At 38.7% G+C, this 18512-nt stretch overlaps 2 protein-coding genes across 11 annotated transcripts in view; both read left to right on the top strand.

The window, feature by feature from the left end:
• Nucleotides 1-4498, top strand: part of sv2ca (synaptic vesicle glycoprotein 2Ca) — a 32626-nt gene extending 28128 nt beyond the window's left edge. The window contains exons 8-14 of the mRNA XM_027015070.3: nt 40-150; nt 258-346; nt 425-589; nt 967-1100; nt 1390-1593; nt 1986-2145; nt 2331-4498. Of these exons, the coding sequence (XP_026870871.3) occupies nt 40-150; nt 258-346; nt 425-589; nt 967-1100; nt 1390-1593; nt 1986-2145; nt 2331-2514 (1047 nt within the window). The 3' untranslated portion in view covers nt 2515-4498. The remainder of the gene's footprint in view (nt 1-39; nt 151-257; nt 347-424; nt 590-966; nt 1101-1389; nt 1594-1985; nt 2146-2330) is intronic.
• Nucleotides 4499-5197: 699 nt separating this feature from the next.
• Nucleotides 5198-18512, top strand: part of iqgap2 (IQ motif containing GTPase activating protein 2) — a 40736-nt gene continuing 27421 nt past the window's right edge. Inside the window, exons 1-6 of one of the 10 annotated variants that reach the window (XM_081714076.1) lie at nt 9312-9411; nt 9977-10038; nt 12690-12723; nt 15510-15666; nt 16051-16128; nt 17102-17152. In XM_081714076.1, coding sequence (XP_081570202.1) covers nt 10021-10038; nt 12690-12723; nt 15510-15666; nt 16051-16128; nt 17102-17152 — 338 coding nt within the window. In that variant the 5' untranslated portion in view covers nt 9312-9411; nt 9977-10020. Of the gene's footprint in view, nt 5474-9311; nt 9412-9976; nt 10039-12689; nt 12724-15509; nt 15667-16050; nt 16129-17101; nt 17179-18512 lie in introns of those variants that run through there. The other 9 variants (XM_027015082.3, XM_081714078.1, XM_081714081.1 and 6 more) reach the window with 9 other exon arrangements.

Genomic DNA, 18512 nt, shown 5'->3' with positions numbered 1-18512 from the left:
GTCAAGTATATAGTAAAAAATATTTTTTTCTACTCACAGGTAAATAGAATTAAGATCCCAAAGCAGATTGATGACTTTGTGGAGATGCACACAGACTCCAACAACTATGTGTCCAAAGTTATTTTCCGGGCAAAGACTGAATTTATTGGGGTGAGACTATTTTATCAGTATAAAGTTATAGTGGGTTTAATCAAATGTTCTGTATGCAGTAATTTCACAGCAAATGACATTCTATCCATAACTATTTTTATTCCCAGATGTGGTTGACTCTTGTGAAGTGTTTCAGCTGTCCGCTTAAAGATAATGCCATAAAGTTGGCCATTGTGTGGTTCACTTTGTCATTTGGGTAAGCCTTTTTTGTCAAATACAGTGGAATGCAATGGAATGCATTTAGAAAAACTAACTCTATGCTCTGCTCTTTCAGGTACTACGGCTTGTCTGTGTGGTTCCCCGATGTCATTAAGCACCTTCAAGCCGACGATTATGCCTCTAAAGTTCAACGCCATAATAACGTGCGAATTGAGGACTTCATGTTTAACTTCACATTGGAGAATCAAATACACACGAACAGTTTGTTCATTAATACCAGGTAGGCTAGCCAATGAGAGCTCATGTATCCCATGCACTGGGTGGAGGGAAAGCTCATTGAATCAAACTATACCAGTAAAGATCATTATAAAACCTATGTGACAAAGTGCATCATCATGCTGTTGTGGAACAGGGTGACTAACCACAAACTGGATTTGAACCCAGGGTCCCATATACAGGGGACTGGCGTAAGAGTGATCTTACAGCAGGGACAAAGACCTGAGTGCAGGGCAGCTAGAGAGTTTGATAAACATACCGTAAAGGAAAGAAAACGCCAGGCCTACTCAGAAGCCCACATCCACTGGGCCTAGGGAATGATTAGAGCAAAGACTTTCATATATTGTCTCTGAGGTGTTCCTCTTTTCCCTGCTTTTACAGATTCATAGGTATGAAGTTAAAGACGGTCACTTTCATTAACACCACGTTTCAAAGTTGCTATTTTGAAGATATCACCTCTGTGGGTTGCTTCTTCCGAAACTGTAATTTTATTAACACTACGCTGTACAACACGGGTAAGTAAACTGGTCAGTTTTGAAAGGCTTACTTCTTTTATAACATTTATACCTTTCAAAATGGATCATTTACAGGAACCTTTACAGGAACAATGAGTTGCCCTAATCCTTATTGGACAAATCTAAGATTTTGAAATATAGTTTTAATTGTTATCAGGCTGGTACTCATCCATCAATAACTAATTCCATACAAGTGTGTCCTTTCTTGAAAACAAGTGCTCTATAACATCCAGAATTTGAATTAACTTTAGCGTAGATGTCATGTTTTTGTTTGTTTTTCCACTTACAGATATTGATGACTACAAACTTATCAATACAAAATTCAGAGACAGCGTCTTTTTCCACAACAAAACGGGCTGTCATCTCTCTTTTGACGATGACTACAGTGCTTACTGGGTGTACTTTGTCAACTTCATGGGGACATTGGCCGTGCTACCAGGAAACATAGTTTCCGCGCTCCTTGTGGATAAAATAGGACGCTTATCCATGCTTGGTAGGGCTAAAAACCTTGTAATCAATTTTATATGTTAGCGTGTTAGTCTTTTTTTTGTTGTATTACATGCAATTTGACATGGCCACCAAAACAATATATAAAATGTATGTGTACATGTGCAAATTCTGAATGAAGAATATATATATATATATATATATATATATATATATATATATATATATATATATATATATATATATATATATATATATAAGGTTTTGCAAATATGTAAGGTTTATATATGTTTCTTACATTTTCAATCAAACAATTGTGTCAGTCAACATATGCAATGCAGTATGGGTTGATTATATAAAAACATGAATAGGTTTTCTTTGCACCAGTAAAAAAAAAGCCCTCTAGATATTTGCAGACTGTATTTTGTGTGCTCTCAGGGTTCTCCATGATTTTGTCTGGAATCAGCTGCTTATTCCTGTGGTTTGGCAGCAGTGAAGCCATGATGATCGGGATGCTGTGTCTTTATAACGGCCTGAGTATCTCCGCCTGGAACTCACTGGATGTGGTCACAGTAGAGCTGTATCCTACAGACAGAAGGTCTGTGCTACACACATTAATGCACAAGCATATGAAAGGGTACAGCTCACATACAGGCCTGAGACACTGCCTGCCAACATGAACCCTGTTACTCATAATGCTAACATACCACAAATGCAAACTCTTTCTCTCTCTCTCTCTCTCTCTCTCTTTCTCTCTCTCTCTGTTTCTCTCTCGGTTTCCAGAGGGACTGGCTTTGGCTTCTGCAATGCCTTGTGTAAGCTGGCAGCGGTGCTGGGGAACCTGATTTTTGGCTCCTTGGTCAGTATCACAAAAGCCATCCCCATACTTTTGGCCTCCACCGTGCTGGTGGGTGGAGGTCTGGTGGGTCTGCGTCTACCAGACACCAGGTCCAACGTCCTGATGTAGCACCCCACCCCCGCCCCCCTCAGTTGAGTGGAGCCATGCAACCAGCTTCACACACCCCCACCTCCCATTATACATTCTACATGTTGATTGAGGTGTTCCTTTTCATTTACAAAGCTGAAGGTGATGGAGTCACTTAAGCATGTGAATGATTATCATACAGAGCAGTATAGGAATAGTCTACGATGCAATTAAACAGATAAAAACGTGATACTAGACCTGAAGAGATTATCGGAGTCGCTGAGTCAGTGTACTTAAACCTGATTTGCATACTGATATATAGGCAGTATGAGATGAGAAGTACTAAGGTCTCTGAGCAAGGGAGGCCCAGAGGTACTGTTCTGCTTTGAAATGGTTTCCTCACACCATATATTCATGCAAACCTTTTACAGTCTTACATTCCTCTCTTTGCCCGTGTAGTATTAAGATGAGCCTGGCGGCAGATTTCATGCTGTACGCCGATGGGCTGTAGTCGAACCCCACCACAGGCACGCCTGTAAATATTAATGCCACGTTAGTAAGATGCTCGAAAAACAAACTGTTAATCACCCACTGAACTTGCTGAACTTTAAAACTGTGCCTCTCCTTTGTAAGATTATTCTCCTTTAGACAGGAGATATACTTTGTAGTATGGTAGATGTATTTGTTCTTCCTACTTGTCAAACAGTCTTCTCTAAATTCAGAGAAAAAAGCAGAGAATGTAGGGAAACAATGCTATGCTTGAATGACATTGCCTCATCAAACAGATGGGCCATCCAGCTGGTGGAAATATTGACTGGCTCTAATCAGGCATGAGCTCATTGTGCTTAGCAGTTGTTAAGTTCTCTGTGACTGTAATTATACAGTTTGCTCAGAACCACCATTAGGTAACTAAAGCCTGAGAGCCGAGTTTAATTCAAGATACTATGGACTTTCCCCCCTTTTTCTCAAAGAGAATTGGTAGTCATTACTGTAGCCCTTCAGTAGTAATTGATTTGATCTGTGTGTATACTCAGCTAGAGTCAGAGCATCTATAGACCATTCATCTGTTTTTGTTTTATAGGATATTGTAATATTTGCATGTATTTGCAAATGTATTTGCATATTCCTTGGTAGTCCATTAATATAACTATGGACTTGGAGTTGCCTGTGTCCTATTCACTAACTAGATGTTGGTGTCTGTGCCATTTTGTTTTATGTGCAGTACTATTGAATATATAAATAACACATTTGTTTTAAGAGTGTAGCAAAGCTTTCAATCTATTTTGAAGAATCTATTTTGAAATTATTCTGAATTATTTTGTTATAAAAAAAGACATGGAGATTATAGATAATGTTGTGCCCTGTATTATTTATGATTAGGCCAACAAAAAACCAAAGTGACTTCTTGCTGTTTCAGTTTCAGCAGGGCTATGCCATCTCTTAAAAAAAGATTTATCATTCAAAAAGTTCTCATGAGTGCTATTCTATATTAGCTAAATCTAAAAATATTTTTTGCCCATTTGATTTGTCTGCACTAGTGTTATTGAGGGGTACTAATGTTTGTGTAAAGTATATATGTATTTAAATGTGTGTGTTTGGACACAAATGTGTGTGTACCTGTAAAATATTGTATATATTGTGCAGTGGTTGTTTCCAACATTCAGGCAGAATATGTTGTGTACATGTTTTGATATACACATATGGAGATGGAATGCATTCCCAGGACTTTATCATCTGTCAGTACACTGCAGAAAGTGTTCCAGCAAATAGCCAACCGTCTTCTGCTGTCACGAACAATATTGCATGTATGTATGAAACACTTGGTCCTTGTGCTCATTTCTGAGTTCATATGTCCAAGTGGTTAAAGGACAGTCAGAAAATGAAAATAATGAGAATATCGTTATTTGGAGTAAACAAGAGAATGTGACACTGCTATATGTTTTATGGAAATTGTGTGTATGGGTTGTGAGTAAAGAAACAGAAAAAAAGCTTAATTTTGTGAAGGTAATAAAGATATGTGTTGAAATTATTTTGTGTCTATGTATAAGGAATACTATCTACAGGCTAGGAATGTAGGTTATACACAAAAGGCTTGTGATAATATAATGCAGAGCAATAATACAGCTATTTATTGTATTTGTCTGCATAGACCATGTTAGACAACATCATTATTTAAGTATATAAATAAATTATGTATTTAAATTTAGTTCAAGTATTTTTTTCACTGTTAACTCCCAGCAGGTCTGGATTGCACCATATTTTACTTTGACGTTTGCTCAGCACTACGAAAACCATTTTATAAAATAAAGCCTAGTAAATTAATTAGGTCCACACATCAATTTTAGACTGATATAGATAAAATATATTGGTCAAAAAATAAACACTTAATGTCTAATTTATAAATACATCAAAGTACAAATAAGTTTTGACCATTATTCCGAAGTCACCTGGATTAGTTTCATGAATCAATAACAATTGAGCGATAATTTGGTCGCTTTAAATCAGATTTGCAGTGGTCATTATATTTTAAGCAAGTAACTGAAAAATAGGCGCAGGTTGTTTTTGAATATCAGCCTGCAATTGCACTTCTTACAATGAGCACGTGAGGGAGACTCATACTATGACGTTCTCTAGTTTCAATTTGGAAAGGGCGTGCCGTGCCAGCATGTGGAGCAACTGTACGGGCCCTCGCCGCGGTCGCGTGCGGCGCTGTTTCAGAAGCCGACAAAACTGTCAGTAAAGGAAACAAGCTACCATTGAGCACAATGGGAGTACCGTTTCGCAGGAGAAAGTAGACATGACAGATTTAGTTTAAACACATTTTGTTTAAAAGCAAGGATATACATCTTTCAAAGTCACCATCTGAAAAGGTCTAGGCCAATACAAGGCTAATACACTCAAAACGCAGTTGATGTTAGATTGCTCAGTGCTTAAAAGCAAAGGGATTTTGACAGGATGTACCATGAAGACGGCGCTAAGTCTCTCAGACCACGTTATGGATGTAAGTACATCACCTTTATTTTAATAAATGAAAGTCTTTTTCGTATGCACAGTCTGACTTGAATCTCCTTTCAAGGACCTCGCATCATAAGTGAAGTTTGAAAGCTGGCTAAACTAACAGTATATAGCGTTAGTAAGTAGTGGGCTGATACTTGACAAGTCAAACTTGTTTAAAAAAAACAACAGGTGAATGGGTTGTGTGGTGTGGTCCTGACGAACATATCAAATTAGTTGATACCAGCTGTTGAGAATCTTTCGGCTTGTGATACCAACTAACTCAGGCCATTTTTTTGAAAGTTACTTATCTTTAGTTGTGCTTCAAGCTTCAGCCTTTTTTCAGTAAAACGGCTGTTTGAGGCGAGTGAATTCTCAGACAGCTGTGCAGAAGATAGCTAATAACGCAATGCTCGCTAACCTAATCACTGCAATGAGAGTTTGAATTTGGGGAGGTTTCTTTGAACAGTTTCTCCCGTTAAATATTATCTTTGGCAGTTGAAAAAGCACCTGACAAAATTTGAAGATTTTTAGTTCCAAGATTTTTAAGAAACACATCCAAATAGTGTTAGTGTTTTTATTTATTTATTTTTTAAAATAAAATCAAACATTGTATAAGGCAACAAGAATCCTGAGAGTCAATTATCAATAATGCTCAGTCTTCATATGTTGGAATACTTTGGTATATATTTAGAGATGTTGTTTCTCTTCTAAGATGTTATTGAATTGAGACCTGCATCTAATGCCACATCTGGTTTAGAAGGAGCTTCTTTTCAATGTTTTTTGGGAACTGTTGTTTTGCAAGTGTAATATTAACCCAGGTCTGCTCCACTAGACTGAACAAGTTTGCTTGCTGTCCTTCACTAGCCATTTGTGTTCTTTTTACTTTACATAAATTATACCATTTCTGAAGAGTAGTTGTCTGCACTCTAGTTAAAATGCTGATAGTGGTGTGTGCCACGAAAACGTGCTCTGAATGGCTTTAGTTGTTTTAATAGCCTACATTGTTAAATCTGCCCAGCAGCCTTTGAAATCCCATATTCAATTCTGAACATTGGGGGTTACAGCAGTTTGATCAAATCATACACTCCAATGCACACATTGCTCTTTGCTGTTCCAACAAGTATTTTTCTTTCTGAAAAGCAGGCAGAATATGTATAAAATTATTTTTTTTCTACCAAAAACAAGCTTGCATTCCATGAAAGTGATGATTTTAAATTTTTAATTTGGTCAGTCTCAGATGGACCAGTCATGTCAGTGCTGCTCCTCATAGGTTCAACGGGCAACTGCTGTTTGCTTTCTGTGAATGATCTAACATGTGCTGTGAGTTTGTTCTTTTTTTAATGAAGACACAAAGCAGTTACTTAGTGATGACATTTTAATGGCACTTTGTTTGTAAAAGTTGTTTGTAAAATAGACAGGTGAGCTCAGTGTCCTGCACTGTCTGCACATGTTTACACCCAACATCAACTGATCAGTGGATTAAGATCATAAGTATTCTGCCTTGCTTCGCTGTGATCTTTGGATCATCTTTCAGCACGGCAACGCTTAGCTGTTGCAAATGTGTTATGAAAGTTTCTCTGTATACCATCATGGCTCCATGGTTACAACAGGCATGGGACTTTGGGTGGCTTCTTGGTGCTCCAGCCAGGTTTACCTGCCCACCTGCCACATCTTCTGTGACGTGAGTGAAAAGCCCCTGCTGTGCGAAACTGCTTTTGTGTTGACATCCGTACAGTGAGGTGTCCGTTGGGACAAGTGACGGCACTAAGGTTGAACAGAAGGGCCTGGGCAATCAAACCCGGTGGAGACTAGCTGGCAAGCTGCAGCATGTTTGCCAGGGCTAAAATTTTGCCGGGCTGCTTGGCACGACGAGCTGCTTGTTTGCAAAAGGTGAGCTTGCAATTTCGTGTCAGCAAGCTTTGCCCTAATTGTTGTTAGGTGGGGGGTAGGGAAAGCGATTTGCACTGCACTGGCTGACATTCTCCATGCTCATGCTGTTCGCATTAGTATGGGGCACATTCGGCCCATGATGTGACTGGCATCTTTTCAGACTTATCACCATCCGCTGTTTTTATGACACAACATTCATTAGATGTTATATTAAATAATGAGAAATGAAGACTTTGGAAATTAGAAACTACAAGATGTTTCTTTGAACCCGTTTGGTACCTAATATGTTATCCAACAAATAACTTTGATAAACTGATAACTTTGTCTTTGCATTTCACTCTATCCCATGACTGTTTTTTGCCCTTTTTGTTTTTTGGACCTTTTGACAGTGCTAGTATTGGTGAGTGAAGCATTTTTCAGCAAATTGACCAGGCACGTAACAGCACGGGAAACAGTGCAGTGTTGGGGCCCTCCAGAATCACAGTGTGAGGACATGATTTAGCCACAGTTAGGAGCTTGTCTGTGTTTCATGATTAGCCTCATGGCTACATCTTAAGGATCAGGCTGAAAAATTGCTGACCCCAGATCATTGATTTGCTGGTTCTGCAAATCATATTGAATTATAATTATCTGTTGTAAATATAGTTTTGTAAATATTACCAAAAATCATCTGAGTTGTTTTTCTTAGTGAGTCAATAGTCCTAATGTGGTCTCAGTTTTCCATCAGTGTTGATGTTTAATACATCAGCTTCTCTTTAAATCTGGTGCCGTTTTGAAGGCAACTTTCTGGCCATAATCAAAAACTTTGTGAGAGGACGTTTGTCTGCATGTGCCACTGATGTGGCTGATCACGATAACGGCCTTAGTAATATCACACGTGATTGCAGTGTGCAGAGAAGTGCAGAGAATAAACATGGGCAGTAGGCTACACAGTGAACGTGAATCATGTTTGCAGTTTGTTGTTCATTTAGTCAGATATTGTGATACTCCCTTCTTTAGTCATTAACGCTCTGTTTCTGGTGGGGCAGTGGTTATGCCCTGGTATGCTAAGAACAATTGCACATGCTCAAATCAAAAATTGTATCCTAAATCAACAAGGATATTGTGCTGACAGGGCAATTTTACAAAGTTGTGTTTTGGGTTACAGTTTTATGAACCTCATTCAGGTAGATTCACTTAAGCAAACAAATTTATTTCACTGAAAGGAAACCAATGAGTTTCTATTCAGACATTTCTATTGACCTAACATTTTATAACAAAACTAAGTTTTATTTTTCAAAAGCTGCATTCCCTGCCTTTTTAAGTTATCACAACTTTGAACTATTTTTTTTGGTAACAGTGCATGACAGCCTGCCCCACTGATGATGTTAGTTGAGACATCTTCAAAACCAGTTTAGAGGAGTGTACACAACAACAGAGAAAATCTACTCATCCAGAAATAAAGGGACTTAGTTATGCATAGTGCCCAGACTGGGAAAGAAAAAACAGGTCAGCTTGAAGCAACTTTATCATGTTTTATAACTGGGCTCTCTTTAGTAATAACTCCTTTAAGTATAGGATCTTAATGCTGCCTTATTTTCCTAGTGTCAAAGAGTCAGTGCTAATGTATTGTGCTTCATGGTAATATTAAAAATCTTATGGAGTGTGGAGATCAATAAAGCATACACAAATGCTTGCTTTGTTTAGACTGTAGATGGCCATTGGTGCTTAGTTGTAGTGTTTACTTTGTTTAATTTCTGGTGGGTAGGTATTTTCTTTTTTGAAAAAAATTTAATCGATTTTAAAGCTGTTGCTGGTTGCCTGAATTAAATTAATGAAAGAATTATAATGCTTAGTGCCATTATGGCCCTAGGACAATGTTGCCTTAGTGTGTAAAAACTCAAGGTAGGTCTCCAAGTTGAGTTCTTTAGGGACTCCACTTTCCAGTTTTTTTACCCTTGTTTATTCTGCAGCCATTGTGGATGACGAGAGGCTCTCAGCTGAGGAAATGGATGAGAGGAGACGGCAGAATCTTGCCTATGAATATCTGTGTCACCTAGAGGAAGCCAAAAGGTACGTTTTCCGGCTTGCAAACCAGAATGGCACGGACCGCTACGATCTGCAACAAAATTCGCTACACATTGTGTTGACTATAATGTCATAGTTTTTTAGGTTGGCTTGGTCATTTTAGGCTATTTTAGATAAGAAGTGCCATTCAAGAAGCACGATGGGATTTTCTCCTTTAGATAAAAATGCACTAATTACATCTGGTAATGATGTCTAGTGGCCTGATACATTATGTGTATGCATGTTTACCATAACAGATCTCCAGCCTGGCATGGTAAATTCAATAAAGAACCCATTATGGGATTATCACCTACCAACTGTGTTAGAGAGAGCCTGACTGATATTTGTAGAAAAGCTGCACAGGACAGCAGGGAGGACAGCTACTGCTGTTCTGAGACGAAGAGTAAATATCGAGCGTGGCCTATTAGTCCAGATGTTTTGGGGAAAGTGGGCAAATTCTAAATTAAATCTTGGATCAGAGTGAAATACCAATTAGTCTACTTTACTGAGTAAAGCTGTATTTAGTATCCTGCTCTTCTTTTAAGATTTTATGCCTCTTGTGTCATTGCAGATGTTTTGTTCTGGGTATTTCTCCTCTCACATCAAGATGACTTCATGTATAGAGCTAATGAAGTAGGGGCCAAAATCACATTTGTTGAATACAAATTATAAGGTGTTTGTGAGTCAACACTGCAAAGATTCTGTTCTTACATTAGGATTTTAACACTGGACACTAATTGGTTGGTATAAAAGCCAGAATTATTATATATATTTATAACTTGGGGGGGATTATTAATCACAAATGGAGACAGGTGTCACAAAATATTGCACTGCTGTAGTGCCAGATCTTATGTATTAAGGGAATCCAAAGCATGTTTTTTTTTCTTTAAAGCCTGATGGGTATGTTTGGAAACCAGTAACAGCTAACTAGCAAAGCTCCATGGGTTTTAAATCTCCTTCGTCTTTTTCAACTGTCTTGTATTTTTTGATTGCTTTAGACTCGGGCCATGGATAGCAGTTCACAGCTTGTCAGCTGACAAGCACACTTTCCCACACCTCTTGTCCCTCCTCCACTAAACAGCTTTACTAGGGAGACTTTGTACCTGCTGACTTAAGTAAATAAAACACGTTTACCCATGTGTGCTTTTTAGATAGGGGTCCTTTGGGAGAACTTTTTTTCCGTTGCCAGATGAAGTGTTGTATGACATTAAAAGGCCTAAATGAGTTTACTGTAGGCTGTAATGGCATGATATTGGTTGGGAATGTCTGTTATGCAACAGGCAGGGCTCCCCATTTTTAAGAGTCATATTTTAGGCCACGCCCCTCTTTTAATCCTCCAATGAGGTCTGTTTCTCCTTAGCTTTTCAAAACTCATTGCTGTAGGCATTTACTCAGTAAGCTGTAAAGCCAGATTTGCTTATCCTTTATTTCTATACATTTCCTGAGATTATAGTTTTTGTTTGATTTTTCCTTTTTTAAAATTGTACTTCAGAACTTTAACTTACTTATAACAATTAACACTTCCACAAACCCAAGTGTGCTGTCTGGTAGTCTGTGTTAGCCTATATAGTGGGGGGGATTGCTGCACCAAATTACAGATGCCACTAATTTCCATGAATCACCTTCAGTTGGAAAACATAAATTACATTGGCTTGAAATTTGTTTTTTAAATAACCAAAGGGTTTTTACTTTGCATCCCTTTCATATTCCCATGATGTAGCTCACTCTGTATACGATGTGCATGTAAACCTTTTAATCAAATCTATCACGTGCAGTGATGCCATCAGTGCGGAACAGAGCTTTAAATATACCTTTCCCCTTTTTAGAAGTTGACGTTGTTCCTTTGAAACATAACGTTTAAAAAACAGTGGTTTATCTTCACGTGGTGTCACATTATGTTGTCATATTGTTACTGGATGATTGCAAGTGAAGTGACCACACAACCCCTGTTGCAAGACACTGCCACTAGTCCCAGCTATTGTTCGTCATATTGAGATCAGGCTTGGTGTTAATTTCTATGTGGACAGAGCCTGCCCTTATGCCAGCGTGGCCCCAAATCAAACATGAGATTCAAAACATGACTGTAGAATCAAAATAAATGTGTGGCTTGTGTAATGATGTAAACCATATTCTTTACAAGTTAATACTTTATTTCTTTAAATGTTCATGTAATGTCTTCATTGCTGGACTATAGATTTGTGAAGTATGATTTAACATACAACAGTTGACACTTCCACTTGTAGGTTTCAGGTCTCAGAAATAGCCCACACTATGAAAATGAAAGTTAAAAAAGAATCTTTGAAAAATTAAGAAGAGGGTGTTCTTGACACATCAGTATCAGCAGACTGACTGACTGAAGGCCCAATGAAAAATGTTCTGGGTTTGTCAAATCACATTTTATTAAAGAATTGAAGAATCATCATAAATTGTCATACCATTTATATGTATACATATAATAATTTTAAAAATGCATGGAAAAAAAACCCCAAATTTAAAAAACAATTCTATTGTAAAAATCTAGATTTTGTATAGGCTTACTGAAAACGTTTGTACTGTGAATTGCAAGAGAAAATATAAAATGAGACTCACCTGGACATTAGCTGGAAGATAACTGACTCGGCACTTGATTTTGAAGGTGTAATTTGAAAATCTTCAATGACTGGCACACTGCAGAGATTAGCTTGCTAGATAACTTCTAGCAGCCCAGTAAGTCAAAGCAAGTTTTCATTGGCAAACAAACTAAAAAAGATGTTCATTTAACTCATTTTCTTTCTTTCTCTGAATACAAAATTAATGATAAGGGCTTGTCTAGGCTTACTATGTAGCAAATATCTTGCTTGTAGCAAAGCCATTCCCATCATTTTGTATTTAAAGAAAAAACTATATCAAATTTCAGAAGTATCAAAGCACAAAAGTTCAACCTTATGTAATATTAAGATTCCCACTCAGTGTGAGCTATGTTAAATCATTCATGATCCAGTTAACTGGGAACATGTGTGTGTGTGTGTCACTTGCAGAGTAGACTGAGCAGTGCAAGACGCAGTGTGGCAAACTAAAATCATCTTGGCACTGTTCGTGACATGCATAAAGATTTCATTACATTTATGCTTGCTTACATCTGTATTCAATACATTTGTTAATATTCCTCACAGATGAATACTTGTGTAGTATTATTACTTTGCCCAGGAAAATACATTTGTTTGTTTATTTTATTTTGGCTGGAATTTGGTTTGCTTGATAATCTACATAGACCTGACTTGAGAACATGTGCATTTGATTTCTAGTGCCATGATGTGAGATTGGACTCAAGACCCAAAGGTAAAGACTTGAGACTAACATGCATCTTTCTTACTCCCATCTCTGATTAGAACGGAGAAAAGTTAGTGAGAGCAATTTTCCTGTTATTCCTGACAGGACCAAGAGGGAAAGTCTATTTTTGCCTCATTGTTTTTTGCACATCCTTTGATCAACACATTGGAAGTTGTGCAATGACCAAGTCAGGGCCACATCTTGCTATTGAAGACAAAATATTGTATAAGACTCTGATATTGTAAAGAGTCCAGATCAGCAGTTAAAATCTCAAACTCACAGAATGTCAATTTCCCAAATATGGGAAATTACTGCCATACTAGTTTGACTAGTTCGTACTGATGAGTACTCATTTGTCCATCTTCATAGATAGACTTGATAGAATATCCCATCAAGTCACTGTGTGGTACCTGAATCAGTACCTTAAAGCTATTGATCCAGGATATCTGTAATCCCAAAATATGCTTTCAAAATTCATTGCTATCTGATACTCATCTCATGTTATTCTACTGTTCAGAACTGAAATTACTAGACTTGAATTTAATCCTTTTAAGATGCAGGCCTTAGACTAGGTTAAACTCATCATGTTATCATCCAAAACAAGATAAGAGTTGACTGGCACAGTGTGGAGTCTCTGCACTTTCCAGCTGGTTGGTTTGTGTTGACCAACAGCCTACAGGAGAATGTAGGAGGTGTGCTGATGCATGCTTGGACAGCACATTTGCTCAGCCATTGTTGATCCATTTGTGTTGTTTTTAATTAAACTACCCCCCAGCTGATCTAGCAGAAGCAGGAGAACGTGGACATATCTGAGCATGGGTATGTGAATGGCAGTGTCAAAAACTAAGGGGTACATAGGGTGTAGTTATTATTAGGAAGTAAATTGAAAGATTAAAAAAGTACTAAAAGCATGGCAATCAGGTTGTAGCACTGGTTGTAAGAAGCCTGTAAATTCTCCATTCTTGGACAAAACTTTGACAATACTATTCCAGAGGTGACTTCAAAACAAAGGTGTGTTACAACTTGAGATGATGCTTTTGTTTTAGTTTGCCAACTCAAGGCTGAGCAGAGAAGCCCTACATGGCATAGTCACAGCCTAATAGACTTTTAATGTAGAACAAAAAAAAAAAAAATTAAAAATCTGTAAATCATTAACCACAGTTCCACAGAAAGTAACTCATTAATGGCATTTTGGATGTTTTCCCTCAGCTCAGCTCAGTTCATATGCATCTTGGTGCTATGTAATGCAGTAGCCTATTGTAGGGTTTACAGTTCAGCCAATTTTCAATTTTACCAAGCAAACCATACATTACAAACATAAAAGTACTGTTTTATGAAAGAGAGGCTCTTTTTCAATCAAGTTAATTTCACAGATAACTTTTGCTCCCACTTTCAGTCAGCCTTTATGAGTGATGAATAGGTCAGAGAGCAATAAAGGCCTTATCCATGTTTTTGTGCAGAAACATGGACTCAAATGTCCCAAAGATCAGGGAGACAGCCATGATAGCCCCTGGAGCAATGCCAGCTTCCCTACACAGGCATGACAAGAACAGTGGCAGTGTAGGTGCCATGACAATGGAGCTTTGTGTTTGTACGTCAGAGGTCACTTGTTCAGTAGGTCATGGACTAGTGACTTCTGTAAAGACAGTAAATCACACTGGCCCTTGTCGGTTCACCTGCATTTTAAGTGGTCAGTACAGCTTTGGAATGTTTTACTGACAACATAATACATTGGAAACAGTTTGATTTTTGTCTTTCTTTGTTTAACATTTTGGTTTTGTGTTGATTCCTCACTATTCACTTGAGCTGGCCTGAAAATTTGAGGGCATATAAAGTGGGTTTTGAGAATCTGCACATCTGTCCATATTTCTCTCCTCCTGTGCAGTTTTCTTTGTCTCAGCCCCATACCTGAAGAATACAGCTTTTCTCTGCTCTTCACATTGTTTGCAGGCTAGTGTGGCAGGATGGAAGCATAATCACCTTAATCATAGTAGAAATCAAATTAAACTCTGTGAGAGGCTCTCTCAGTCTAGACATAATGGATTTGAAAATTTGTTTCCTGCCAAAGCTTAACTGTTACCATTAACTGTTCACTTTGGAAAAGCCAATATTGACCAATTGGTTTGAGTACTGAAATCCTTACCCTGTTTAACCTGTGCACTATCATAACCTAACTCAAGGGACAGTCCAAGGTTATGTTTACAAAGTTGACATAGTGAAAGTCAACCCTACTTGTGCTAGGGACTGTGATGATACCACCCCAAAACAGGTTGCAGCCTATTACTGAGGAACTGAAATGCCATTGTCTGTGTTTAAGGCAAATATTGCATAAGAATTTAAGTTTCAATGTCATATATTTAGTTCAACAGAATGTTGATAGTAATTGTGTTTGGACTCCATTGTGCTCCTATAGATTTTATTAGAGACTTGACCAAGAAATTTTATTATTATTATTTTTTTTAAACCACATAGACCAACAGTAATAATGTAAAAAAAACAGACCCTAGACTTCTAGACCCTATAGTTAGACTTCTGAGGGTCTGTTTTTAACATTACTGTATACAAGTATTAGACCACAGTCACTGCATAACATTGAATTGTATTATATAGTATATGTTAATGATCCCATAGAGAAATACAATCCTTGAATTGCTGCCTTTTTTCATTTTGGGTCTTTTCTTAGGTCACATGCTGTGATATTTAGGAGTAAACCAAAGTTTGGCTCTCCGGGTGTGGCTTGAGATGGCGAGTAATAGCCCTGGCCTCAGGTTCAGCTCTAGTCCATTTGTTTTCAGGTGGATGGAGGCCTGTCTGGAGGAGGAGCTCCCTTCCACCACGGATCTGGAAGAGGGCTTGCGTAATGGCGTGTTCCTTGGCAAACTCGCCAAGTTCTTTGCCCCAAAAATGGTGTCTGAGAAGAAGATCTATGACCGAGACCAGGCTCGTTACAAGGTATATGGGCACAATTATGATTTAAGGTTCACCATTTTAGCTAGAGCAGTGCTGCTAAATATTTGTGCTATTTCCTAAGATGAAACACATGCTCAATATCTACAGGAAGCAATTTATTCCTAAATGCATCCCAGACATCCTCACTTCTTGCAAAACTCATTCCCACAAGCAGAAATGAACCATTAACTTATTTAATTTAAGACTGCAGTCTGACCTCTTCTCCTTAACCTCATTTGTATTCATATCCTGAAAAAAACAAAAAACAAAAACCACTAGATCAATTCACAGGCATATTAATTCACAGATAACTAGAGAAACATGTTTAATTATGGGTTGAGAGATTACTTTGGACTAATGGTTTGTTTGCTCTACTGCGGTCCCCAGCACACAGGGCTACACTTCAGACACACCGACAATACGGTGCAGTGGCTCAGAGCTATGGAATCTATTGGTTTGCCAAAGGTGAGGCTTTCTGTGCAGTAGATCTCCTCCTACTTGCCTACACACACATACACGTACCCCCCACTCTCAAACACAGAAATGCTGGTTGAACTAAAAATTCCCGTACTAAATATTACGATTTTCAGGTTCCTATCTTTTGCAGAGGTAACACTGCATTTTGAGACTTTCATTCAGTGGGTAAACACATGCATTATTACCCGTGTTCCCCATTACACTGGCGGAGTCACCTTGCTTTGAAGAGGCATGGGTGGAACCTTGCAGAGCGATTCAAACAAATGCATGCTTAATGAGCAGAACAAAGCTATTATCCTGCATGGATGAATAGCAATTGAAACCACCTATTGTTTTTTTTTTTTTTTTTTGTCATTGTCTGTGCCTGGCTCCTAAAATAAAGCAGAGCATCAGCCTGGAATAAAAGAACTTTTTAATGACGTCAGATTGTATCCCTGCATTTGGCAGCCAAACAGTGGCCTATACCTTCCACTTGCTTGCACAGTTTGATTGCATTTTCAGTACCTGGCGAGAGCTTTCCATTAAAGGCAAGCAAGCTAACGCTGCAACCGGCTGTAAACTGAAACCCAATGCAGTGTGCGGGGTAGCGTGCAAATTTTTGACATACCATGAGTCATCATCCTATAATAAACAGATCTTTGGCTAAAATGTGCAACAGTAGACTCTTCAAAATCGGATCCACAAAGAGTGCTAAGCTAACTGATGGCAGACACAGACTGTTAGAAGTTTAGCACCTGCTATAGATGTGCCCAGGCCTGAGTCTGCAGAAATGTAATAGAATTACAGTTAAACCTTACTAGAGTGTCAGTGACGATCCTGTTAACATTGTTAATACATTCTGACTTGCTTTTCGGTCATATGCTGCATATCTCTGAAAAGGTTGTGGATGAAATGAAATAAGTTGTGCTCTCGTTTTGCCTTGCAACGAGGGCCGGAGACTAATGATGGTTTCTGCTTTCAGATATTCTATCCGGAGACAACTGACGTGTACGATCGCAAGAACATGCCCAAGGTGATCTACTGCATACACGCACTCAGGTACAAGCTAGTGATCGTCTTTCCCCCATCCACTGTCCAGGAAATCTCAAGTTATCTTAAAGCCTTGCTCTTTCATTGCTTGGTATGCACGGCTTACAGTTTCAGAAATCTGCGCTGCCGTGACAAACTCAAGCCACAAGCCCGTCTCATTTCTGGGGTGAATGTTCTTAGTGACGGGTATCCTGTGGTACAGCTACTCCAGAGCTACACTGGTTTACTTCTTGTCTGCTTTTAGTCATTTCCTGTCACTGTTTCCTGCCAATTCCCGCCATTTTGCCACAGAGGAAGATCTCGTTGTCTGTCCCAGGTGGCCTCTTGCATCCCAAACGATTTCCCTAAAGCCCAGTGTTATGTGGGCTGAAATACATTTAGGTGTATCAGTTAATTCATTTATTTATGTTTACACAATCACTGCTAGACTGTGGTTGGTATCAGTCCCCCTTGCTGTGTTTGCCCTTTGACTGATGTAGGTTTCGTTATGCGATGATGGCGGGTGCTGTTTTGATAACATGCGCCCAGCCCAGCAGGAAACGCATCATCACGAATGGTTTCTGTTTTATCACTCATGATGATCTCAAGCAACTGGTCTCCATGCACACAGGAAGTTCAGATGGACATTGCAAACTATTGACACTATGTAGCTCAGCACAGCAGTTGAAGCTTCCTGATGATGCTTTGCACACCATGATAAGGATATCCCAGCATGTTCCCCTGCTTCCTGTCACAATTTAATAAGGCATTTAATTCATATAGTAAATTTAATGAAGAATTCCTAATCCATTGCGAAGCATAATGTTCGAATTATGGCTTCATGTACTGTATTAACCATCGTCCACAACTGGTTGCATTTTTGTGTGTGACAACAGAGTGGAAAATCATTCAGCAGAAAATTGGTGGTGACTAAGCATTTGCAGTTATTTTTTTGGCTCAGGGTTTTGAGGGCGGCGAACAGGTCACATCAATGAAAGTTAATTTTGAACAACCTCCTCAACTGGGTGGCTGGGTGCCATTAGCTAATACCTGTCAATATGTCTAACAACTCACCACAGGAAGGTCTCTGGCTGTAGTAAGATGCTTCTCTCTCTCTCTCTCTCTCTCTCTCTCTTTCCTCTCTCTCTCTCTCTCTCTCTCTCTCTCAGCCTGCATGGCTTCCTCTTTCTCCCTCACACATGTGCTTCCTTCCTGAACCTGGTCAACTTGAGTGGGACAAAGCAACCTTCAGACTGGAGGAAACAGCTATAGACATATAATGACATAAACCCTCTGCCTACCACCATTCACGTTTAGTTTAGGTGTTGCTTTTCTGGTTGTTTTTGGCAAGGCACTACATGTCG

This window comes from Electrophorus electricus, chromosome 5 (genome assembly GCF_041902795.1).
Source record: "Electrophorus electricus isolate QZ-2024a chromosome 5, ASM4190279v1, whole genome shotgun sequence".
NCBI classification, from domain to species: domain Eukaryota; kingdom Metazoa; phylum Chordata; class Actinopteri; order Gymnotiformes; family Gymnotidae; genus Electrophorus; species Electrophorus electricus.
This window is presented reverse-complemented; position numbering and strand designations above follow the sequence as displayed.